This window comes from Salvelinus sp. IW2-2015, linkage group LG20 (genome assembly GCF_002910315.2).
Source record: "Salvelinus sp. IW2-2015 linkage group LG20, ASM291031v2, whole genome shotgun sequence".
Classification (NCBI taxonomy): Eukaryota; Metazoa; Chordata; class Actinopteri; order Salmoniformes; family Salmonidae; genus Salvelinus; species Salvelinus sp. IW2-2015.
In genome coordinates, this window is record NC_036860.1 from 28,749,728 (window position 1) to 28,775,863 (window position 26,136).

Sequence of the window (26,136 nt, forward strand, 5' to 3'; positions counted from 1 at the left end):
GAAGTGGCATGTTCAATGAGAAAACAAATTGGAGTCCCCATTTGTACATCGAAACTTTCTCTCCACTTGGAAGTGAATGGAGCAGCTGTGCTGTGAGGACATCTGCTTAGCCAACTGTGGCCAATAGTGGTTGTTTATATGCTACGTGTTTTGAATTATGCTATTTTTAGGCTGCRTAAGATTTCTTTCATGTAATGTTATATTAAATCTCTTCTTCACAAACTGAAAACAATTGGATAAAGTCTAAACATTACGATGGGAATTATTGCATTGGCTCTTATCATAAAGTTGATCCCTAACAGTTATGAACCACCTAAATAGTAATTGCCATTCAAAATAAATATAATGGCCTCTTCGTATCATCAGCATCTTATGATCGTTTTGATAAATGTTTATTTGTTGAAATTAAGACTTTTACATATTGCTCACCTTGAATTTCGGATTTAAAAGCAATTCCATTCGTTATAGAACAACGAATTCATAGGCTTCATGCAACATGTTGTACAAATTGTACACACGCACACTGTCCACCTCATTGGATAAAGTATGCATCGCACGCGCGTCAGGCAGGAGGGTACCACGTGATTAAGATTTGGTTGATTGATGCGGCGTTCAGCATTTTGTTGAATCCTGAGAGTGAGGGAGAAGCCTTTGAGAAAGTAGCTTTATGGGACACAACACATACGAAAACGAATGAGCATTTTTTCTTTCTATCCTTCATTAGAGGAGTGCCAAAGAATGGTCAACACAGGGCAGGCTATTGCGAACAGTCCGTGAGTTTTGAACCACAGCTAGGGATGGACTTGGACTACTAACGTTACCGCGGATTGAGTGAAAATGGTCAACATTGTTGTGAYTCGGGACTTCTAGAATTATAAAGGCGAGGAGAATTAAGGTAGCCTAACATCGAAATGTGGTAGGCATATTATGTGGACTGCCGTTTTCGATCTGGAAACTAGATGAACTATCAAATCACCGCATTTAGTGATTTGGGTTAGGAAACGCGGAGTTATCCGAGATTAGTCGAGTGTTTTTTTCGTATACATTATGTTACGTGTGAAATAGCCTTTTTTTGCTTACTGGAGGTTCCTCTCGCCTGTGCACTGGAACTTTAATAAAGGGATGAGACAGCCGGCAAAAGGCACGCGTTGTTGAACCCTAGCCCGTGTACCCTACCGCGCAGTAAAAACCGACGGATGGTCTCCATTGTCAGTTGGCTACATTGTTACATCGGGGCTTGGTTAAATGTTCTGTTTAATTGGCTCCGTATCATGGAAAACTACACCCACACCCACAGTCCAGTTTTAGGTTTCAGGACCGTTTGGAAAACACGTTTATCAATTTCAGGCGCTGCAGTTTATAGCCTACCAGCATCAGACCTCCGCATTTAGCGTAGCCAACTGAACGGCGAGGAATTCAACATCAATAGTTCTTTTTATTGCAATGTATGAGTACAATTGCGCATTTGTTGAATTATTTAACCCGTGGACTTGGCTACATATTTGGAACATGCATGGTGGACTATTTCATTGAGGCCGCAATTGAAAACAGACGCGTGGGAGTCTCGACCCACTTGATCCTGATACCTGTAACTTTCTTCTCCGGCTTGGAGCCCCTTTTTATAAAGAGAAGACGYTCGTTCATCGTGCCTTACATTTTGTTTTCATTAAGCCAGTCAGACATTTGTAGGATTTGACACAGACCGATTCAACAGCCTCACATCTTGTAAACAATTCAACGTTAGACTCTTGAAGAACCTGCCGTAGACCTAACACCGGTCGGAAGCTATATTTGAAGACTCCTGTATTCAAGACTGCTTACTGGATTTACTGAGATCTACGATGTCAATTTCACCATATCGCAGAGGAACTCTTCTGCTCTGTGTGGCGCTCATTTCTAATGGTAAGTGCCTAACCGAGTGACATACAGTATGCTTCAGAATGATGATTAGCTGGGTGTCTGAACTCCATGATATGTCGGCCTACATCTCGGTGGAGTTGGGTTGCGACGACTGTGGGCGGTGCCTGTTTGATTGTTATAGGTAGGCTATGTCAAGCGAGATGCGATTTTGAGATTTCAGAGTAGAAAACACAGTTGCAGTGTCGCCTAAACGCAACTGCCCCTACGAACCAACTTCTCATTTAGAAAACAGGTTATATGGCATCGATATGAGTCAAACATTTGATTATACTGTCAAAATTGACTACAGAKTGTAAATTGGATGACACTTAATTATGACCAAAATTATCGTAACGGAGTTTTGTAGGATACCTGAGTATATCACTAAATAAATCAGGGATTGGCAACTCCAGTCCTCGGGGCCTGATTGTGGTCAGTTTTTCCCCCAGCTAACACATCTGACTCCAATAATCAACTAATCATGATCTTCAGTTTAGAATGTGGGGGGGTTCATTTCATCCTGCCCACAGCTGGCAGCACACATGTAATCATCAATTCTGAGCTGCATGCAACTTGATAGTAATGTCCGTGGTAAATGTGGTTTGACTCTGGATGTCCATATGGGGCTAGTTAGAGACTATCTGTAAATTACACAATGGACATGGGACAATACCTCAATGTCAGTGACGCAAACCAACTATATATTAAAATAGAAACATTTAAGGCATTTATTGAGAACTAAAATGTATTCAACATCAAAATATTGTCTCATTTATGYTGTGTAATATATTGACGGCCCTAACTAGCCCCAGAGATAGACTATTCAAAGTCAAAACACATTTGCCACAGTCGCACACAAGCCGACTGAAGAGAGAACATTTGTCTTAGTCTTCCCACCTGCGAACACCCACATCAAACCACACCCAGAAACCAACTCTCATTTGAATTCAGTAATGGCCGATAGCGTTTTTTTAATGAATCAAATCTAAATGAGGCCAAAGCAGGAAGTTCAGCTTCTCTTTAAATGTGGGTTTGTTATTCTGCACACACACAGTGTAATATAGRTAAGGATTAAGTTATTAATGCAAGTGAGGTATACAACCAGTTGTATGCTTTCATTTGCAATGAATGGTCCTGGGCAAGTGCACTTGAGGGTCCACAAGCGGCATCTCTCCACAAGGTGGGAGCAGGGCTGTGTAGCTTGCCACCCTTTAATAACAGGTTTTTGTAGCCTATGTTTTTAGGAGCTCTCAATTTCACTAGTCTYCTTATTTTCTGAACCCAATCGAAAAAAACATTTTTCAATACCGTATAAATATTTCTGGTGTGCTCTTCCATTCAGGTTTAGGATGCTCCCTTTTGCCCCATTTGCAGTAATGCACAAAGAGGGATGCACTACAACTGAAATAAAGGCTTTTACTAGTCTGCAAAGTCACTATAGTTTGCAATCTATTCCTTACATGAGGGACCCCCAAAGACAGTGGTCAGTATTGCATCACATTGCTAAGGATAGCGGTCAAAAGCAATTTCACCAAGGGATCACTCATGATCTAGTTCCACTGAAGGGTGTGTTGCTGGCTCTACATTAAAAACAAATAATTGGTAGCACTGGTGCTCCCTCCCTAAAAAATGTAGGTGCCCCACATGAAATTTAGGCGCACCACAAAATAAGATTTGTTAAATTGAGATACAGCCTATATGAATTCTAGTTACACCAAACAAAAATATAAATGCAACAATTTATTTTTTATTTTTTACCAAGTTTATATAAGGAAATCCAGTCAATTGAAGTAAATCATGGATTTCACATGACTGGGAGTACAGATATGCATCTGATAATAATTAGGTAGGGGTGAAGACCAGTGGTGATTTTAGCATGTAAATCTTGGTGGGGCAAAAAATTAAGTGGAATGCATGCCAGCAAAGTATAACACTAAAAAATACATTCATTGCAATATAACGGTGACAAATGGTGCCCACAAACTGTTAAGGTCTAAATAAAGCTGTCCCACCATCTTACACCTGGCTATCGGCGAGCATTGTCTGGAAGTGAAACAGTTCATTCAGCCTCATTTACTACCTTTAAAATAAACCACAAAAAAAACATGGCTGACTTGCTTAAACAATTGTGGTTTCTAATGAAAATTGAGATGTACGAACAATGGTATAAGGGGACAACAAGCAGTTAAGAGGCAATCCGTAATTTCGATTAAGACAATGAGCGAGCTAGGACGGCCGTAACGTCAGTCAATAACTATTTGTTTAGCACTTTTGAAATGTACAGTGACAGAATTCAGAACATGGGCTGTTCTTGCAGTGCTCTCACTGTACACCAAGTTAGAACTGTAGGATAAATAAAGGCGGCATATAAGTAGACGAAAGCTCTTCCAATATAACGATTGATTACATTTCTCTAAAACAGGTTATAGGCTACAGTAGAACAGTAGGTGAAATTTTTAAGAGGGGTAAATGGACCAAATTATTAGAGTGAGGCACATGGGCTACTAACATCTTACTACACAACACACACTTAGTATTACTTTCTTAGCTACAGTATCCATATCTCCCTGGCGTATTACATCATTTATGCAGCAGCATACAATACATTTTTGGACTCACATTGTTGTGCTGTGCTCACTTGAACAGGAAGGTGGTGTGGTGGTCCTCCAAGTTAAATTGTTTTGAACGCGGCACAAATCATCCTTCATTGACAGCATGGCCAATGTTKAATGTTTATCATTTTAAACTTGGAAAATAACCCCTTAATCCCAGATTTGGGACAACACAGCCACTGTCACTGGTCCAAACCACTCGTTGTTGAATTTGTGATTTCCAACATTACACAACTGTAATGTTTATGGGCGATGAGCACCGATACGTTTTAACTATAATTTCTCTTCATTATTTCTCTTCATATGTAGGGTTGCACATTTTGGGGAATATTTGGAGGTGGAAAYGTTCCGTGGGAATTCATGGAAATATATCCAAATTAATATTAATACCATTTAAATGTATTGTTTTTTGCATTGGATATATTTATGATATGGAGACAGAAACATAAGGTAAAAGGTTTATCATAAGTAGAYATTATTGCCATATTGTATCTCCATCCCAAGGCCCTTGCTTGGAAGCGTACTTTGCCAGACTGCCAGGAACCTTGCCCTCATCCAGGCCAAGGTGGCGAGACACGATAGTGATGACACCATAGGCCTTGTTGATCTTTGCACCTGATAGAATGCTCTTGCCAGCATACTTGGGGTCCAACATATAATATACACTGCAGCGTGTATGGGCTTCAGGCAGAAGTCTTCACGCTTTTTGATTTATTTCARAACTGCAGTTTCCTCTGTTTGGAGCAACAGTGAAGTGGGCAGGGCAGTACAAATTTCTTCTCTTACATCTGCAAGCAGTCTGAACATCAGACAGGATGGCATTGTCTCCCTCGATCTGTGCAATGGCTACTGCTATAGGTTTCAGGCTGCTTTACCCCTCTCCCAAAATACATCATCCAGGAGGATCCTGTTGATGGGCCTGTCCATATCGGCAGACTGAGATATGGCCATTTCTTGGAGAGACTTGTTTCCCTCCAGGAGTCTGTCAAACATGATGACAACACCACCCTAATGGGTGTTGCTGGGCAGCTTCAATATGGTGCTCTTATTCTTCTCACTTTGCTTGGTGAGGTAGATTGCTGCTAGAACTTGATGACCCTTCACATACCTAACCATTTCCTTGGCTCTCTTGCAGAAGTGTATCCATTGTTTTCAGTGCCATGATGTCCTTGAGTAGCAGATTCAATACAAGAGCAGCACAGCCAATGGTTGTGATGTGAGGGTAGGTCTCCACTTTAGACCAAGCAGCCTTCATGTTCTGCGCATTGTCTGTCACAAGTGCAAATACCTTCTGTGGTCCAAGGTCATTGATGACTGCCTTCAGCTCATCTGSAATGTAGAGACCCATGTGTCTGTTGTCCCTTGTGTCTGTGCTCTTGTAGAATACTGGTTGAGGGGTGGAGATGACGTAGTTAATTATTCCTTGCCCACAAACATTCGACCACCCATCAGAGATGATTGCAATACAGTCTGCTTTCTCTATGATTTGCTTGACCTTCACTTGAACTCTGCATCCAGAAAATGAGTAGATAAAGCATGTCTGGTCGGAGGGGTGTATGCTGGGCGAAGAACATTCAGATATCTCTTCCAATACACATTGCCTGTGAGCATCAGAGGTGAACCAGTTGCATACACAGCTCGAGCAAGACATTCATCAGCATTTCTCTGACTACGTTCCTCCATTGAGGCAAAACAACTTCTGATTCCAGGAGGACCACGAGCTGTTGCTATCAATAAGGTGTCTGATTCATCATTTTCACCTCGAATAGAAGTAAAGGGACTTTTGTCGGAGGTTGCTTGTTGTGAGCGCTGAGGGAACTTTATGCACTTGGCCAGATTATTCTGGATCTTCACATATGATTTGGCACAGTATTTGCAAATGCACACACCTTTGCCTTCTACATTAGCTGCAGCGAAATGTCTCCACACATCAGATAGTGCCCGTGGCATTTTCCTGTAAAGATTAGGGAAAAAATGAGTAAAGAAAACACACTACAATTCCATGTACAGATAAAGTTAGATAAAACCACTCCTTTGTAAGATAAATGTTTTAAAATGAAACATGTATGGAAACAGGTGAATTAACACTGTTAGTTAGCAGGCTCAAGCAAGCTAAAACCCACATGGTAGCAAAAACTAACTAGCGGAAATTAACAAGTTTGAAATAATTTAAACACACTTTGCTGTAGGCTACTATTTACTTGTTAACCTCTCTGGTACAAGTGGGACCCTCGACAACAGCCAGTGAAATTGCAGGTCGCCAAATTCAAAACAACAGAAATCCCATAATTAAAATTCCTCGAACATACAAGTATTATACACCATTTTAAAGAGAAACTTCTTGTAAATCCAATTACTGTGTCCGATTTCAAACAGGCTTTACGGAGAAAGCACACCATGCGATTATGTTAGGTCAGCGCCTAGTCACAGAACCATACAGCCGTTTTCCAGCCAAGGAGAGGGCTCACAAAAGTCAGAAATAGCGATTAAATTCATCACTAACCTTTGATCATCAGATGGCACTCATAGGACTTCATATTACACAATACATGTATGTTTTGTTCGATTAAGTTCATATTTATATCCAAAAATCTGTTTACATTGGTGCGTTATGTTCAGAAATGCATTGTCTCAAACAAACATCCGGTGAAAGTGCAGAGAGCCACATCAAATTACAGAAATACTCATCATAAACATTGATCTAAGATACAAGTGTGTAACATACATTTAAAGATAAACTTCTCCTTAATGCAACCACTGTGTCAGATTTCAAATAGGCTTTACGGCGAAAACACACGACGAGATTATGTTAGGTCTGCGCCTAGCCACAAAAACCATACAGCCATTTTCCAGTCAAGGAGAGGGCTCACAAAAGTCAGAAATAGTATTAAAATGAATCACTTACCTTTGATGTTCATCTGGTGGCACTCCCAGGTCTCAATGTTAGACAATAAATGTTCGATAATGTCCCTCTATGTCCAAAAACCTCAGTTTTGTTGGTGCGTTTAGTTCAGAAATCCAAAGGCACAATGCACGCTCTCAACTTGAAGACAAAGTCAAAGTACAATAAAAGTTAGTAGAAACATGTCAAACGATGTTTAAAATCAATCCTCAGGTTGTTTTTGTCATAAATAATAATATTTCAACCGGACAAAATCTTCGTCAATAGAAAAGGAGAAACAAGAAATGCGCCCTCCCGATCATGCGCAGGACTCATGGCTGTAAATTTCCACTGGCATTGAAAGTGCTGTATCTCCCTCATTTTTCAGAGTAGAAGCCTGAAACAATGCCTAAGGACTGGCCACATGTAGAGGAAGCCATAGATATCGTGAACTGGGTCCTAAGTCGTCTATGTATGGTGGATAGACTTTCAATCGAAAAACAGCCTTTCAAAATAATAGTACTTCCTGGTTGGATTTTCCTCAGGTTTTTGCCTGACATATCAGTTCTGTTATACTCAGACATTATTTTAACAGTTTTGGAAACTTTAGAGTTTTCTATCCAAATCTACTAATTGTATGCATATCCTAGCTTCTGGGCCTAAGTAGCAGGCAGTTTAATTTGGGCACGCTTTTCATCGACAATTCCGAATGCTGTATGTCATGTATGTCATAAAATATATTCACCCAACCCAGTATTGTAATCAAAACTTATCAGAAAGCATGTAGTCCTTGGCTCAGATTGTGTAGTAGTGTGGGCTCAATAGCATCTCATTAGTGTGMAAGATCTTGAGAATCAGCTGCACATGTGCATGCAGAGGGTTGCAATTCCTTTGAATTGGGGATAGTTTATCCAAAATATGCCTCAAGACCTAGAATTGCCTTGTGTATCCCACAAAAAAGGTTCACTGTTATAAGCTAACTTAATTTTTAATTATAAAAAAAAATGAATTTAAGCAAAATTCCCAGGCTTAACTGCCCAAAGAGAATTTCCTGGAAAGTTTTTGACCCTTTGCAACCCTATTCGTATGACAAGGATTTGCCAGGAGATTGTCAACTTGATTAATGATGACTGCTAGCTAAGATTTTGAAAGTATGATGTTGACATGTTTAGGCCAATCAAAGCTACGGTACATATAATGTGATTTGACGTCATTTTATCTGTGGCCAATGACCTTGAGCCTTCTTGGATGGCCACTTCTATGGCACCAGCCGACGGGCTAGAATTTTCAATGTCTCCTCTTACATTTGTCAGTGAGGTAAAGTACCCATGAGTGACAGAACACTGAGCCAATCACGGCACAACACTCCGTATATTCTGCTGGCTTGCCCGCCCCACCACAACAGGAAACAGTGGTAGGCCTGATCACCGACAATGACGAGACAGCCTATAGGGAGGAGGTCAGAGACCTGGCCGGGTGGTGCCAGAATAACTACCTATCCCTCAACGTAACCAAGACAAAGGAGATGATTGTGGACTACAGGAAAAGGAGCACCGAGCACACACCCATTCTCATCGACGGGGCTGTAGTGGAGCAGGTTGAGAGCTTCAAGCTCCTTGGTGTCCACATCAACAACAAACTCGAATGGTCCAAACACACCAAGACAGTCGTGAAGATGGCATGGCAAAGCCTATTCCCCCTCAGGAAACTAAAACGATTTGGCATGGGTCCTGAGATCCTCAAAAGGTTCTACAGCTGCAAAATCGAGAGCATCCTGACCGGTTGCATCACTGCCTGGTACGGCAAGTGCTCGGCCTCCGACCGCATGGCACTTCAGAGGGTAGAGCGTACGGCCCAGTACATCACCGGGGCAAAGCTGCCTGCCATCCAGGACCTCTACATCAGGTGCCAGAGGAAGGACCTAGAAATTGTCAAAGACCCCAGCCACCCCAGTCATAGACTGTTCTCTCTACTACCGCATGGCAAGCGTGCCAAGTCTAGGACAAAAAGGCTTCTCAACAGTTTTTACCCCCAAGCCATAAGACACCTGAACAGGTAACCAAATGGTTACCCGGACTATTTGCATTGTGTGCCCCCCCCCAATCCCTCTTTTTCGCACTGTTGGTTAAGTAAGCATCCCTAAGTAAGCATTTCACAGTATTTTGCGCACGTGACAAACTTTGATTTGATGCACTGAGCTAGGATGAAATACCTGCATTTAGGAGCTGCCTTACTCAAGAAAACAAAGAGACCATGTTGTATGCAGCTTCATTAACTCGATGATATATTATTTTTTACATTGTTTGCAAACTGATGTGACAAGTATTAATGCCAAAATAACATGAAAAACAGRCAAGCCCCCCTCACACCTTCCCTGAATGACAGGTCACCACTGGGTATGACCACAATTTGCCTCATGCAGTGCAACACATCCCCTTGCATATCGTTGATCRGGCTGTTGATTGTGTTCTGTGGAATGTTTCATCAGCTGCCCGGGTGGCTGGTCTCAGATGATCCYGCAGGTGAAGAAGCCAGATGTGGAGGTCCTGGGCTGGTGTGGTTACACCGGTTGGACGTACTGCCAAATTCTCTAAAACGAAGTGGCTTATTTTAGGGAAATGAACATAAAATGATCCGGCAAAAGCTCTGGTGGACATTCCTGCAATCAGCCAGCATACCAATTGCACACTGCCTCAGCTTGAGACATCTGTGGCATTGACTTTTATTTCCCCCAGCACAAGGTGCAACTGTGTAATGATCATAGTTTTTGATATGCCACACCTGTCAGGTGGATGGGTTATCTTGGCAATGGAGAAATACTTACTAACCAGGATGTAAACAAATTAGTGCACCAAATTTGAGATGTTTTTTTGTGTGTATGGAACAGTTCTGGGATCTTTTATTTCAGCTTATGAACATGGGAGCATTTTACATGTTGCGTTTTATATTTTTGATCCGTATATTTACCCACTTTGTTTCCCTGTCTGGTGTGGTTTGTAAACAACTTGTACACAAATGTCTCTGAATAAATCCAGTGAATTTGAGGGATTTATTTTAATTTTGCTACAGTAAATCCATTGTCAGTAAAATAAAATGTGATATTGTGGTGTATAAGATCAACCCAAAATAGATGTGGCATGTTTTTAAATTAGTTTATTCTTTATTTTCATGCTGCACCTCAGTGTAAGAACATACCTTTGACGCAGGCAATGGGTATTAAATCAATTGGCTTGGTCTGGCAGTTTTTTTTTTTTCACAGTATATTAATATTCTAATGCAGGCTTATTTAGGTAGGGGTGATTCAAAAGAACGATAGTACTTCTAGTAGGCATTATACATGTCCTCACAGCTCCAACAGTCACCCTTTTCTCTCTGTCATAGTACATTTTAAGATTAATCTAATGAACTTCTTTGCATTTTATGAATACACATTTTGTCTTGGATGGGATCAGACCTCCTGTTTTGTCGGACAACTATTCATTGTGACGGTGGAAGTGTGGCATTTTCCAACAGCAAGTTTTCTTTTTTTATTGTGCCGAAATATGTCAGTACACATCCAAAGAACACCAGTATAAAAGCCATGTTATGACAGATGCCAGATTATGTCTCCCTAAATCCTCGGGACAGCCCACATCTGTCAGTGGTTGAAAGTAATGTTAGGAGACATTAAAAGGAAGTCTCTCCTGAACATGCATGCACTGCCATCAGTTTGTTAAAAATAATGGTTGGCAGCAACCGGAAGATCATGACAATGGATATTTGGTTAACACTGAATCGAAAGTGTATAGTGCCGTCCTGGAACCTATTAACACCATTCCAAAGGTTGGCCATACTTTCTGGCTCGTCTTCAACTGTTTTAACTGCCCCTTTTACCCCATAGTTCCCACACAAACACCCTTATCCAGTCAACCAATGGTGTTGTCTACTTAGCCACAAGGTATGACTTACTGTTATTTGCTATTCAATTGATTGGTGTAGCATTATAAAAAATGTCACACTGCATTTTCATAATTTGCTGTAATGTGTGCATTCACATGAAACATCCAATGTGTCAAAGTAACCTGCTTGCCACTTTCAAAGAAATATGAAATATGATACAGTAAGGCCTAGTCTTTAATGCTTGAAGACGGTTCTACCGTTTTCTGAATGCCGTCAAGCATGTCTGGGGGAAAAAAGCATCTCTTATCAAGCAGACGAGGAGACATTGGCTATCTCTGATCAGTTAGGTATGAATATGTAGCACATACACAACACCAGTAAACATGGTATCTGAGTTGTCCTTCCCCTGTGGATCGATTTGTCTGAGACCGCTTTCACTCTGCGCTGCACAACATGCCTGAGGTGGAAGTGTTAGCAAAGTCATGTTTGCTTGGCATACCTCCCACCACTAGCCCATTTACACAGAGCATACAGACACTGGATATGGACTATAGCTACCACATTGCAGTCTCAGTCCAGGGGCCTCATTTTATAACCATACGTGTGCTATTTCTGAGAAGACAGCGCACACACCAAAATATTGACTTAGAAACTTGGCTCACGCCTTGCATGCACATGTTTCCCATTATAAATTGGACCTTTCGTAAAACTGCGTGCGGGAACGAACATAACTCTTCCTGAATAACGGCCATCATTCACATTTCTATTAGAGGTCGACCGATTAATCGGAATGGCCGATTAAAAAAATTAAATAAATTAGGGCCGATTTCAAGTTTTCATAACAATCGGTAATCGGCATTTTTGTACACCGACTATGGCCGATTTACATTGCACTCCACGAGGAGTCTATGTGGCAGGCTGACTACCTGTTATGCGAGTGCAGCAAGGAGCCACGGTAAGATGCTAGCTAGCATGAAACTTATCTTAAAAAACAATCAATCTTAACATAAGTAGTGATTAACTACACATGGTTGACGCTATTGCTCGTCTATCTAGCTTGTCCTGCGTTGCATATAATCGATGCGGTGCCTGTTAATTTATCATTGAATCACAGCCTACTTCGCCAAAYGGGTGATTTAACAAGCGCATTTGTGAAAAAGCACTCGTTGCACCAACGTGTACCTAACCATAAACCTCAATGCCTTTCTTAAAATCAATACACAAGTATATCATTTTTNATAAGGTGTCTGATTCATCATTTTCACCTCGAATAGAAGTAAAGGGACTTTTGTCGGAGGTTGCTTGTTGTGAGCGCTGAGGGAACTTTATGCACTTGGCCAGATTATTCTGGATCTTCACATATGATTTGGCACAGTATTTGCAAATGCACACAGCTTTTCCTTCTACATTAGCTGCAGCGAAATGTCTCCAAACATCAGATGGTGCCCGTGGCATTTTCCTGTAAAGATTAGGGAAAAAATGAGTAAAGAAAACACACTACAATTCCATGTACAGATAAAGTTAGATTAAACCACTCCTTTGTAAGATAAATGTTTTAAAATGAAACATGTATGGAAACAGGTGAATTAACACTGTTAGTTAGCAGGCTCAAGCAAGCTAAAACCCACATGGTAGCAAAAACTAACTAGCGGAAATTAAACAAGTTTGAAATAATTTAAACACACTTTACTGTAGGCTACTATTTACTTGTTAACCTCTCTGGTACAAGTGGGACCCTCGACAACAGCCAGTGAAATTGCAGGTCGCCAAATTCAAAACAACAGAAATCCCATAATTAAAATTCCTCGAACATACAAGTATTATACACCATTTTAAAGAGAAACTTCTTGTAAATCCAATTACTGTGTCCGATTTCAAACAGGCTTTACGGAGAAAGCACACCATGCGATTATGTTAGGTCAGCGCCTAGTCACAGAACCATACAGCCGTTTTCCAGCCAAGGAGAGGGCTCACAAAAGTCAGAAATAGCGATTAAATTCATCACTAACCTTTGATCATCAGATGGCACTCATAGGACTTCATATTACACAATACATGTATGTTTTGTTCGATTAAGTTCATATTTATATCCAAAAATCTGTTTACATTGGTGCGTTATGTTCAGAAATGCATTGTCTCAAACAAACATCCGGTGAAAGTGCAGAGAGCCACATCAAATTACAGAAATACTCATCATAAACATTGATCTAAGATACAAGTGTGTAACATACATTTAAAGATAAACTTCTCCTTAATGCAACCACTGTGTCAGATTTCAAATAGGCTTTACGGCGAAAACACACGACGAGATTATGTTAGGTCTGCGCCTAGCCACAAAAACCATACAGCCATTTTCCAGTCAAGGAGAGGGCTCACAAAAGTCAGAAATAGTATTAAAATGAATCACTTACCTTTGATGTTCATCTGGTGGCACTCCCAGGTCTCAATGTTAGACAATAAATGTTCGATAATGTCCCTCTATGTCCAAAAACCTCAGTTTTGTTGGTGCGTTTAGTTCAGAAATCCAAAGGCACAATGCACGCTCTCAACTTGAAGACAAAGTCAAAGTACAATAAAAGTTAGTAGAAACATGTCAAACGATGTTTAAAATCAATCCTCAGGTTGTTTTTGTCATAAATAATAATATTTCAACCGGACAAAATCTTCGTCAATAGAAAAGGAGAAACAAGAAATGCGCCCTCCCGATCATGCGCAGGACTCATGGCTGTAAATTTCCACTGGCATTGAAAGTGCTGTATCTCCCTCATTTTTCAGAGTAGAAGCCTGAAACAATGCCTAAGGACTGGCCACATGTAGAGGAAGCCATAGATATCGTGAACTGGGTCCTAAGTCGTCTATGTATGGTGGATAGACTTTCAATCGAAAAACAGCCTTTCAAAATAATAGTACTTCCTGGTTGGATTTTCCTCAGGTTTTTGCCTGACATATCAGTTCTGTTATACTCAGACATTATTTTAACAGTTTTGGAAACTTTAGAGTTTTCTATCCAAATCTACTAATTGTATGCATATCCTAGCTTCTGGGCCTAAGTAGCAGGCAGTTTAATTTGGGCACGCTTTTCATCGACAATTCCGAATGCTGTATGTCATGTATGTCATAAAATATATTCACCCAACCCAGTATTGTAATCAAAACTTATCAGAAAGCATGTAGTCCTTGGCTCAGATTGTGTAGTAGTGTGGGCTCAATAGCATCTCATTAGTGTGMAAGATCTTGAGAATCAGCTGCACATGTGCATGCAGAGGGTTGCAATTCCTTTGAATTGGGGATAGTTTATCCAAAATATGCCTCAAGACCTAGAATTGCCTTGTGTATCCCACAAAAAAGGTTCACTGTTATAAGCTAACTTAATTTTTAATTATAAAAAAAAATGAATTTAAGCAAAATTCCCAGGCTTAACTGCCCAAAGAGAATTTCCTGGAAAGTTTTTGACCCTTTGCAACCCTATTCGTATGACAAGGATTTGCCAGGAGATTGTCAACTTGATTAATGATGACTGCTAGCTAAGATTTTGAAAGTATGATGTTGACATGTTTAGGCCAATCAAAGCTACGGTACATATAATGTGATTTGACGTCATTTTATCTGTGGCCAATGACCTTGAGCCTTCTTGGATGGCCACTTCTATGGCACCAGCCGACGGGCTAGAATTTTCAATGTCTCCTCTTACAYTTGKCAGTGAGGTAAAGTACCCATGAGTGACAGAACACTGAGCCAATCACGGCACAACACTCCGTATWTTCTGCTGGCTTGCCCRCCCCACCACAACAGGAAACAGTGGTAGGCCTGATCACCGACAATGACGAGACAGCCTATAGGGAGGAGGTCAGAGACCTGGCCGGGTGGTGCCARAATAACWACCTATCCCTCAACGTAACCAAGACTAAGGAGATGATTGTGGACTACAGGAAAAGGAGCACCGAGCACGCACCCATTCTCATCGACGGGGCTGTAGTGGAGCAGGTTGAGAGCTTCAAGCTCCTTGGTGTCCACATCAACAACAAACTCGAATGGTCCAAACACACCAAGACAGTCGTGAAGATGGCATGGCAAAGCCTATTCCCCCTCAGGAAACTAAAACGATTTGGCATGGGTCCTGAGATCCTCAAAAGGTTCTACAGCTGCAAAATCGAGAGCATCCTGACCGGTTGCATCACTGCCTGGTACGGCAAGTGCTCGGCCTCCGACCGCATGGCACTTCAGAGGGTAGAGCGTACGGCCCAGTACATCACCGGGGCAAAGCTGCCTGCCATCCAGGACCTCTACATCAGGTGCCAGAGGAAGGACCTAGAAATTGTCAAAGACCCCAGCCACCCCAGTCATAGACTGTTCTCTCTACTACCGCATGGCAAGCGTGCCAAGTCTAGGACAAAAAGGCTTCTCAACAGTTTTTACCCCCAAGCCATAAGACACCTGAACAGGTAACCAAATGGTTACCCGGACTATTTGCATTGTGTGCCCCCCCCCAATCCCTCTTTTTCGCACTGTTGGTTAAGTAAGCATCCCTAAGTAAGCATTTCACAGTATTTTGCGCACGTGACAAACTTTGATTTGATGCACTGAGCTAGGATGAAATACCTGCATTTAGGAGCTGCCTTACTCAAGAAAACAAAGAGACCATGTTGTATGCAGCTTCATTAACTCGATGATATATTATTTTTTACATTGTTTGCAAACTGATGTGACAAGTATTAATGCCAAAATAACATGAAAAACAGRCAAGCCCCCCTCACACCTTCCCTGAATGACAGGTCACCACTGGGTATGACCACAATTTGCCTCATGCAGTGCAACACATCCCCTTGCATATCGTTGATCRGGCTGTTGATTGTGTTCTGTGGAATGTTTCATCAGCTGCCCGGGTGGCTGGTCTCAGATGATCCYGCAGGTGAAGAAGCCAGATGTGGAGGTCCTGGGCTGGTGTGGTTACACCGGTTGGACGTACTGCCAAATTCTCTAAAACGAAGTGGCTTATTTTAGGGAAATGAACATAAAATGATCCGGCAAAAGCTCTGGTGGACATTCCTGCAATCAGCCAGCATACCAATTGCACACTGCCTCAGCTTGAGACATCTGTGGCATTGACTTTTATTTCCCCCAGCACAAGGTGCAACTGTGTAATGATCATAGTTTTTGATATGCCACACCTGTCAGGTGGATGGGTTATCTTGGCAATGGAGAAATACTTACTAACCAGGATGTAAACAAATTAGTGCACCAAATTTGAGATGTTTTTTTGTGTGTATGGAACAGTTCTGGGATCTTTTATTTCAGCTTATGAACATGGGAGCATTTTACATGTTGCGTTTTATATTTTTGATCCGTATATTTACCCACTTTGTTTCCCTGTCTGGTGTGGTTTGTAAACAACTTGTACACAAATGTCTCTGAATAAATCCAGTGAATTTGAGGGATTTATTTTAATTTTGCTACAGTAAATCCATTGTCAGTAAAATAAAATGTGATATTGTGGTGTATAAGATCAACCCAAAATAGATGTGGCATGTTTTTAAATTAGTTTATTCTTTATTTTCATGCTGCACCTCAGTGTAAGAACATACCTTTGACGCAGGCAATGGGTATTAAATCAATTGGCTTGGTCTGGCAGTTTTTTTTTTTTCACAGTATATTAATATTCTAATGCAGGCTTATTTAGGTAGGGGTGATTCAAAAGAACGATAGTACTTCTAGTAGGCATTATACATGTCCTCACAGCTCCAACAGTCACCCTTTTCTCTCTGTCATAGTACATTTTAAGATTAATCTAATGAACTTCTTTGCATTTTATGAATACACATTTTGTCTTGGATGGGATCAGACCTCCTGTTTTGTCGGACAACTATTCATTGTGACGGTGGAAGTGTGGCATTTTCCAACAGCAAGTTTTCTTTTTTTATTGTGCCGAAATATGTCAGTACACATCCAAAGAACACCAGTATAAAAGCCATGTTATGACAGATGCCAGATTATGTCTCCCTAAATCCTCGGGACAGCCCACATCTGTCAGTGGTTGAAAGTAATGTTAGGAGACATTAAAAGGAAGTCTCTCCTGAACATGCATGCACTGCCATCAGTTTGTTAAAAATAATGGTTGGCAGCAACCGGAAGATCATGACAATGGATATTTGGTTAACACTGAATCGAAAGTGTATAGTGCCGTCCTGGAACCTATTAACACCATTCCAAAGGTTGGCCATACTTTCTGGCTCGTCTTCAACTGTTTTAACTGCCCCTTTTACCCCATAGTTCCCACACAAACACCCTTATCCAGTCAACCAATGGTGTTGTCTACTTAGCCACAAGGTATGACTTACTGTTATTTGCTATTCAATTGATTGGTGTAGCATTATAAAAAATGTCACACTGCATTTTCATAATTTGCTGTAATGTGTGCATTCACATGAAACATCCAATGTGTCAAAGTAACCTGCTTGCCACTTTCAAAGAAATATGAAATATGATACAGTAAGGCCTAGTCTTTAATGCTTGAAGACGGTTCTACCGTTTTCTGAATGCCGTCAAGCATGTCTGGGGGAAAAAAGCATCTCTTATCAAGCAGACGAGGAGACATTGGCTATCTCTGATCAGTTAGGTATGAATATGTAGCACATACACAACACCAGTAAACATGGTATCTGAGTTGTCCTTCCCCTGTGGATCGATTTGTCTGAGACCGCTTTCACTCTGCGCTGCACAACATGCCTGAGGTGGAAGTGTTAGCAAAGTCATGTTTGCTTGGCATACCTCCCACCACTAGCCCATTTACACAGAGCATACAGACACTGGATATGGACTATAGCTACCACATTGCAGTCTCAGTCCAGGGGCCTCATTTTATAACCATACGTGTGCTATTTCTGAGAAGACAGCGCACACACCAAAATATTGACTTAGAAACTTGGCTCACGCCTTGCATGCACATGTTTCCCATTATAAATTGGACCTTTCGTAAAACTGCGTGCGGGAACGAACATAACTCTTCCTGAATAACGGCCATCATTCACATTTCTATTAGAGGTCGACCGATTAATCGGAATGGCCGATTAAAAAAATTAAATAAATTAGGGCCGATTTCAAGTTTTCATAACAATCGGTAATCGGCATTTTTGTACACCGACTATGGCCGATTTACATTGCACTCCACGAGGAGTCTATGTGGCAGGCTGACTACCTGTTATGCGAGTGCAGCAAGGAGCCACGGTAAGATGCTAGCTAGCATGAAACTTATCTTAAAAAACAATCAATCTTAACATAAGTAGTGATTAACTACACATGGTTGACGCTATTGCTCGTCTATCTAGCTTGTCCTGCGTTGCATATAATCGATGCGGTGCCTGTTAATTTATCATTGAATCACAGCCTACTTCGCCAAAYGGGTGATTTAACAAGCGCATTTGTGAAAAAGCACTCGTTGCACCAACGTGTACCTAACCATAAACCTCAATGCCTTTCTTAAAATCAATACACAAGTATATCATTTTTRACCTGCATATTTAGTTAATATTGCCTGCTAACATGAATTTCTTTTAACTAGGGAAATTGTCACTTKTGTTCTGTGCAAGCAGAGTCAGGGTATATGCAGCAGTTTGGGCYGCCTGGCTCGTTGTGAATTGTGTGAAGACCATTTCCTCCTAACAAAGACTGTAATTAATTTGCCAGAATTGTACATAATAATAATTTTGACATAACATTGAATGTTGTGCAATGTAACAGCAATATTTAGACTTATGGATGACACCCGTTAGATAAAATACGGAAAGGTTCTGTATTTCACTGAAAGAATAAACATTTTGTTTTCAAAATGATAGTTTCYGGATTTGACCATATTAATGACCTAAGGCTCGTATTTCTGTGTCATTATAATTAAGTCTGTGATTTGATAGAGCAGTCTGACTGAGCGGTGGTAGGCAGCAGCACGCTCGTAAGCATTCATTCAAACAGCACTTTCCTGCATTTGCCAGCAGCTCTTCGCTGTGCTTCAAGCATTGTGCTGTTCATGACTTCAAGCCTATCAACTCCCGAGATTAGGCTAGCAATACTAATGTACCTGTTAGAACATCCAATAGTCAAAGGTATAAGAAATACAAATGATATAGAGAGAAATAGTCCTATAACTACAACCTAAAACTTCTTACCCGGGAATATTGAAGACTCATGTTAAAAGCAACCACCAGCTTTCATATGTTCTGAGCAAGGAACTTAACTGTTAGCTTTTTTACATGGCACATATTGCACTTTTACTTTCTTCTCCAACACTTTGTTTTTGCATTATTTAAACCAAATCGAACGTTTCATTATTTATTTGAGAATAAATAGATTTTATTGATGTATTATATTAAGTTAAAATAAGTGTTCAGTCAGTATTGTTGGAATTGTCATTATTACACATTATATATATAGATAAAATCGGCCGTTTTTAATCGGTACCGGCTTTTTTGGTGCTCCAATCGGTATCGGCGTTGAAAAATCCTAATCGGTCGACCTCTTTCTATGGTGACAATAACGCCCAATAACGCTGTATGTCTTGGCCTAATTCTAATACTTCCGAAGTCTATCTAAAGGAAATTAATATGTTAATGGTGAACTTGATCAAATGTCAACCCCAACCAAAAAACGAATCTTGGTCAACCGAAAGTCATCTGGGAATTAAAAAACAAGAATTCGGCAACCTTTCTCATGTGGAATGCCAATTTCTTACCATGTCTACAGATCTGCGTGCCAGTTATGGTTTTCATATACACATTGTCATGGAACAGTAATTTATAATACCATCTTATCTCAATCATTGTAATGTGGTTAATCAAACTTCTATGAAAATGAAATAAACCTAAAAAGTTACTATTTCCATTGCCAACTATGGTAGAACTAGTCTACATTAAGCCAACATATATATTTAAATAGCCTATAAATCACATGGCCTGTAACTTGAAACATTGTACAACTATCAACTGATGGTTTCGGCCTGAAACTTGCAACATTGTATAAAGTATTCTGGGCCCTCAGTTTCCTGTGCCAGTGAGCTCGGGACAGACACAGTAAGGGATAAGAGCTCACCGGGTAGGCCTATTTTATGTTTCCACTGGCTCAAAGCATGGCATTTTGAATCCAGACGGTCGGTCAGTCTTATGTAGCAACATTTTGAAATGGTGTCATTTACATTGGATAAAAGTAGAGACTCAGAGCTAGAAAATGGTATATCATACGCTAAAGTTAAGAAACAATGGGGAAAGTAATTCTGTTTGAAAGTTGACCTTGTAACCTCACTTTTGAGAAAATGGCCCTTGACTGTTTTGCTACATCTACTGGAGAGCTCTTGTCTACACCCATTCAGCATTGTTCACACCCTCTTAAGCCTTAGCCCAACCCATCTCTTTAAGGATTCACATGTGAGGTGATGTGCTAAACTGAGTATGATTAAGACTAAAGGCTGGTTTATACTACAGTGTCCCTGGGACATCATGAACATTTTATTGTCGTCCAACATCAAATTTGTCATTGTCGTTATGAATAAGTATAAACAGATTGCATGACAGCCCAAATGGTGTAACTGGTGTATTTTTAACACCAATAAACCCATCTGTTTAAAACAAATTTACTTAGTTTATGTCAATCTGAAAGCAACTTTCTAAACAATGTTTTGGTTTGTTTCTCGCTTGTTAGCTATTGTTAACATTAAGTTAGCTGGCTAGCCTAGTTAGCTGGCTAGCCATAGCATAGTATCCTGAAACGGTCACATTTTTCCCTTTTAATGCAGAGTGGTTATCGAAAGAGAGGGCTGGAAAGATTTTAAGTACATTGAACTACTGTCATTCTCAATAGATGTAAAAACAGACTTTGTTTGCTTGCTGTTTTGAGGTAAAAACATTACATTGAGAAGCTCCACAGCTCATTGGTGGTGGTGCGTTAAGCCAATCGGAAATATTGTCAGATCCCCAAATGGGCACATTGATATGCCTATATTTGCGCGCAGGCCAGGTAGCCTATAGGCCTACTTCCATGTGTAATCAGGTGAGCGTCCTTACTCAACATTGACAGGAGCGCTCCAARTAAAGAAACAATGACTAAATTGAGAACTTGTAAATATAATGAAGTAAACCAAAACTTGTTCCTCACAAGTGTAGCACAGGTTGTGCGCTCTGCAAAAAAATGTGTCCACTCTGACAATGAGAACTGTAAGAGACTGAAACAATAATATATTGAATGATTTAACTGAAATTAACGTAACCRGACATTGTAGATTAGGAATTATTGGTAAATGTACTGCTGGATGCATGTAATGGGGAACTGATAGACACTAACAATCAAACRCAAACAATTCACACATTGACCGGATGAAACAATGAATGTGCTCAAATTGGCGTGAGTGTATACTGGAGAGAGATGTGCATCTTAGCCACACTCCCCTTCTTGGACTGTGCCCTCCCCGCGGCCTCCGCAATGGATTAGATGGGTGCGAATCACTGTCTTGTGTGCCATRAAATGTATACATTACCAGTCAAAAGTTTGGACAACTACTCATTCAAGAGTTTTTTTTTAAATGTTTACTGTTTTCTATGTTGTAGAATAATAGTTAAGAAATAAAATCGATGAAATAACACACGGCGTCATGTAGTAACCAAAATAAGTTTTAAACAAATCAATATAGTTTATAATTGAGATTATTTAAAGTAGCCCCCCTTTGCCTTGACAGCTTTGCACCTTRTGCAGGGGACAATAAAACAGCACTCAATAATGTGCAGTTTTGTCACACAACACAATGCCACAGATGTTTTGAGGGAGCGTTCAATTGGCATGTTCATTTCTCTACCATAAGATGCCTCCAATGTCGTTTTAGAGAATTTGGCAGTACGCRGAACTGTAACTCAGTAAGTTCTTTTGAAATTGTTGCTTAAGTTTTTATTCAGTATAATTTAGACTGCTGTTAGCCAGTGGGATAATTTCAGTATGTTAGACCTTAGTTTCTTTCCCTGACAGGAGAAACCATTTCACAGTTCAGATTTTAAGCCTTTTAACCTCTACTTCATCACCATCCGGGAGCATCCTCATCAGTAAAAAAGCTGACTAGCCTAGCATAGCGCCACAAGTAAATACTAGCATATAAATATCATGAAATCACAAGTCCAATACAGCAAATGAAAGATACACATCTTGTGAATCCAGCCATCATTTCCGATTTTTAAAATGTTTTACAACAAACACTATGTATTTCTATTAGCTAACCACAATAGCAAAAGACTCAACCGCATATTTTCACAATTTTTTTACCGCATAGGTAGCTATCACAAAATCGACCAAATAGAGATATAATTAGTCACTAACCAAGAAACAACTTCATCAGATGACAGTCTTATAACATGTTATACAATAAATCTATGTTTTGTTCGAAAATGTGCATATTTGAGGTATAAATCATAGTTTTACATTGCAGCTACAATCACAAATAGCACCAAAGCAGCAAGAATAATTACAGAGAGCAACGTGAAATACCTAAATACTCATCATAAAACATTTATGAAAAATACATGGTGTACAGCAAATGAAAGATAAACATTCTTTGTGATCCAGTCAATATTTCAGATTTTTTAAGTGTTTTACAGCGAAAACACAATATAGCATTATATTAGCTTACCACAATAGCCAAACACACAACGCATTCATTCACCGCAAAGGTAGCGATCGCAAAAAACAGCAAAAGATATAAATTAATCACTAACCTTGACAACTTCATCCGATGAAGTCCTATAACATCAGGTTATACAATAGACTATATGTTCGAAAATGTGCATATTTTGAGCTGCAACCGTGGTTATACATTGTGAATTGTAGCATCGATTCACCAGAATCTCCGGAGAATTTTGGAATTCATCTAATAATCAAAGAACTCATCATAAACTTTACTAAAAATTACATGTTGGACAGCAAATGAAAGATACACTAGTTCTTAATGCAATCGCCGTTAAGTTTTTAAAATAACTTTACCATAACAACCAGCTTACGTTATAGCGAGACAGCGCCCCAAAAAGGAGGAAATAGAATAAACATTTTCCCACAAAATACAAATAACATCATAATGGCTCTTACTTTTGCTGAGCTTCCATCAGAATCTTGTACACAGGAGTCCTTTGTCCAGAATAAATCGTTGTTTGGTTTTAGAATGTCCTCTTCTTCTCTTGTCGAATTCAACCTTAGCTAGCCAATGGCGGCGGGAAGTGTCCATCTTCACTAACGCAGAGAACGGAAAACTCAAACTCCCGATAAACGTTGAATAATCTGATAAAACTATATTGAAAAAACATACTTTACGATGATAGTATCACATGTATCAAATAAAATCAAAGCCGGAGATATTAGCCGTCTATACCGAACGCTTTTCAGAAGCCAATGCTGATGGCCTTGGTAGACAAAGGAAATAGTGGTCACGTCATTCCAAGAGCTCTTGTTCGACCTCAGATCAAGCTAGACACCCATTCCACTCCCACTGCCTGTTGACATCTAGTGGAAGGCGTATGAAGTGCATGTATATCCATAGATTTCAAGCAAATAATAGGAAGGCCCTGGAAGAGCCTCGTTTCAGATTTTCACTTCTGTCAGAAATTTGCGCATAGTTTCGTTTTACTCACAGATTAATTCAACGGTTTTAGAAACTTGAGTGTTTTCTATCCAATAGTAATAATAAATGCATTTGTACGATCTAGAATAGAGTACGAGGCAGTTTTAATTTGGGCACGATTTTTTACAAAGTGAAACACAGCGCCCCATATTGACAAGTTAAAGTGGAAATCGGAAGTTTAAAAATAACAAAACGTTGTTTTGCTAAAAGAATGAGGGATTGGGGCTGAAGAAATGTAATCACTCTCAAATTCATAGTTGTTCCTTCCATAGATTAGTCTATCTGAAATGATAGTTTTAATGATGTTAAAGCTGTACTGCATTTACTTTGTTTACAAACATTGCTTATATTTTGGGTTCTGATGGGGTATGACAGTTGAACTAAGCTTGAGGTATTCAAGAATCAATGGGTATATTAAATTAAAAGTTCAAAAATTAATCTAGATACTGCAGATWGCCCCYTTTTTWWAATTKATATGTCAAAATGACGGTATGTGCTTCTATTTTTGTCAGATTTGTTACTCTATCAGCACCGTTATTACTCTTTTCCAGATGGGCTTGGGAATTCGGTTTGATCCGTAATGGACTTAAATCTCAAACGCTAATAGYTCCAACAGACTAAACCTGAGGATTTGTGAAAACGTCCTCCTTTGAAAGTCTGCCAATGACATGCGTTAAAGGCACATCACAAATCTTTTCATGTTAAGGTGGATAGTCGTGAGCCACCCGCTGAGACGCCAGCACTTCGAAATTGCTAAGTAGTATTGTGACAGAATTAGGGGCTAGTCAATGTAATTCTCAGGAGTACTGGTGCCTTCATATGTGGTGTGACACTGGACCCCCAACYATGGACTTGAGGGCTTAATGACCTTTTTTTCTGAAAGGCGCACAYGTTGTTTACATGCATTGCACATTACCCTTTGCATGATAGACCTCTATCAATCATTTTAATCTACAAGTATCCCAAGGATGAATGCATTTTCTGAAGTGTTCTTTTATGCCAGCTKAGGTGGTCTTAATGGCAATCCATTTTGAAAAAGTCTTTCTGCTTTAAGTAGTCCTTTTATATAATGCAAAAACATTTAAGGACACCTTGCAAATGTTGAGTTGCACCCCCCCCCCAGTCAGGGACTCCAATGTATCCTGCAGTTGTCAAGTTAGCTGCAGGTTGTTTGGGTGGTGGACCATTCTTGATACACATGGTAAACTGTTGAGCGTGAAGGAAAAACCCAGCAGTGTTGAAGTTCTTCACACAAGTGCGCCTGTCACCCACCATACCCAATTCAAAGGCACTTAAATCTTGTCTTCCACATTCCGCTTCTGAACGGCGCGCACACACAATCCATGTCTCAAGGCTTAAAAATCTTTCTTTAACATGTCTCCTCCATCTACACTGATTTGAAGTGGATTTAAGTGACATCATTAAGGGATACTAGCTTTCACCAAGTTAGTCTTTCATTGAAAGAGTAGGTGTCCTTTAGTGTTTTTTACACTCAGTGTAAAATGTTCCTCCCCCAGGCAAGATGTCTTGGCCGTCTGTTTAACCATCATAGAAAACAAAGTTAACATGGTCTTCTTTTTGTTCATGGCTACATTCTTAAGCTTTTACCTGCAGCGAGTTGTTCACTATTTGGCCATTAGCCTAACTGTAAAATCATGTAACTGCTTTCTAGGTTTTTCAGATGTAATCAAGTATCATGCAGCATTTGCATAAACATGAAGCTGTAGTCCTATTTCTATAATTGGGCCAACAGACATGAGAGCTGCTGGCAGATGATTTTGTGGGCAATACAAGAAATTAACTTTGTTAGAATATAGTAGAATGGATGTCTGACTTCTAAGACTGTAACCTTCATTCCCTGCACCAGTTTAGCTCAATCACTCTATGACATCTAGATCATTGGGATTGTCATCTTGACAAAAGAGATGCTTATTTTGGGGAAAAGGAGATAAATAATTGGGCTTTCGCTGCAGGAAAATGATAAGCGAATATGAAATAGCTGTTTTTGAAAGGCTGTGAAATGGCAGTAAGGGCAATAATTAAGACTACTGGAGTGGAACAGATTAATGTGGAAAACTGTATAACCTCCCTTTAGTGTAGACTTGTCTTTATCCAATGACTTAAAATGAGCAATTGGTTGAGGGTTYCCATTAAACTGCGCCATTTGACTATTTATTTTGTAGGGAACTGGATCTTCCCTCTCCCAGTACAGCAGAACAAAACCACATACCATC

The 26,136-nt window shown here is 40.0% G+C and overlaps 1 protein-coding gene across 1 annotated transcript in view; it reads left to right on the top strand.

Annotated features, from left to right (window-relative positions):
• The first annotated feature begins 585 nt into the window (after window positions 1–585).
• The window catches only part of LOC111981035 (transmembrane protein 132E), a 381,967-nt gene continuing 356,416 nt past the window's right edge, over window positions 586–26,136 (top strand). The window contains exon 1 of the mRNA XM_024012156.2: window positions 586–1,902. Within this exon, the coding sequence (XP_023867924.1) occupies window positions 1,842–1,902 (61 nt within the window). The 5' untranslated portion in view covers window positions 586–1,841. The remainder of the gene's footprint in view (window positions 1,903–26,136) is intronic.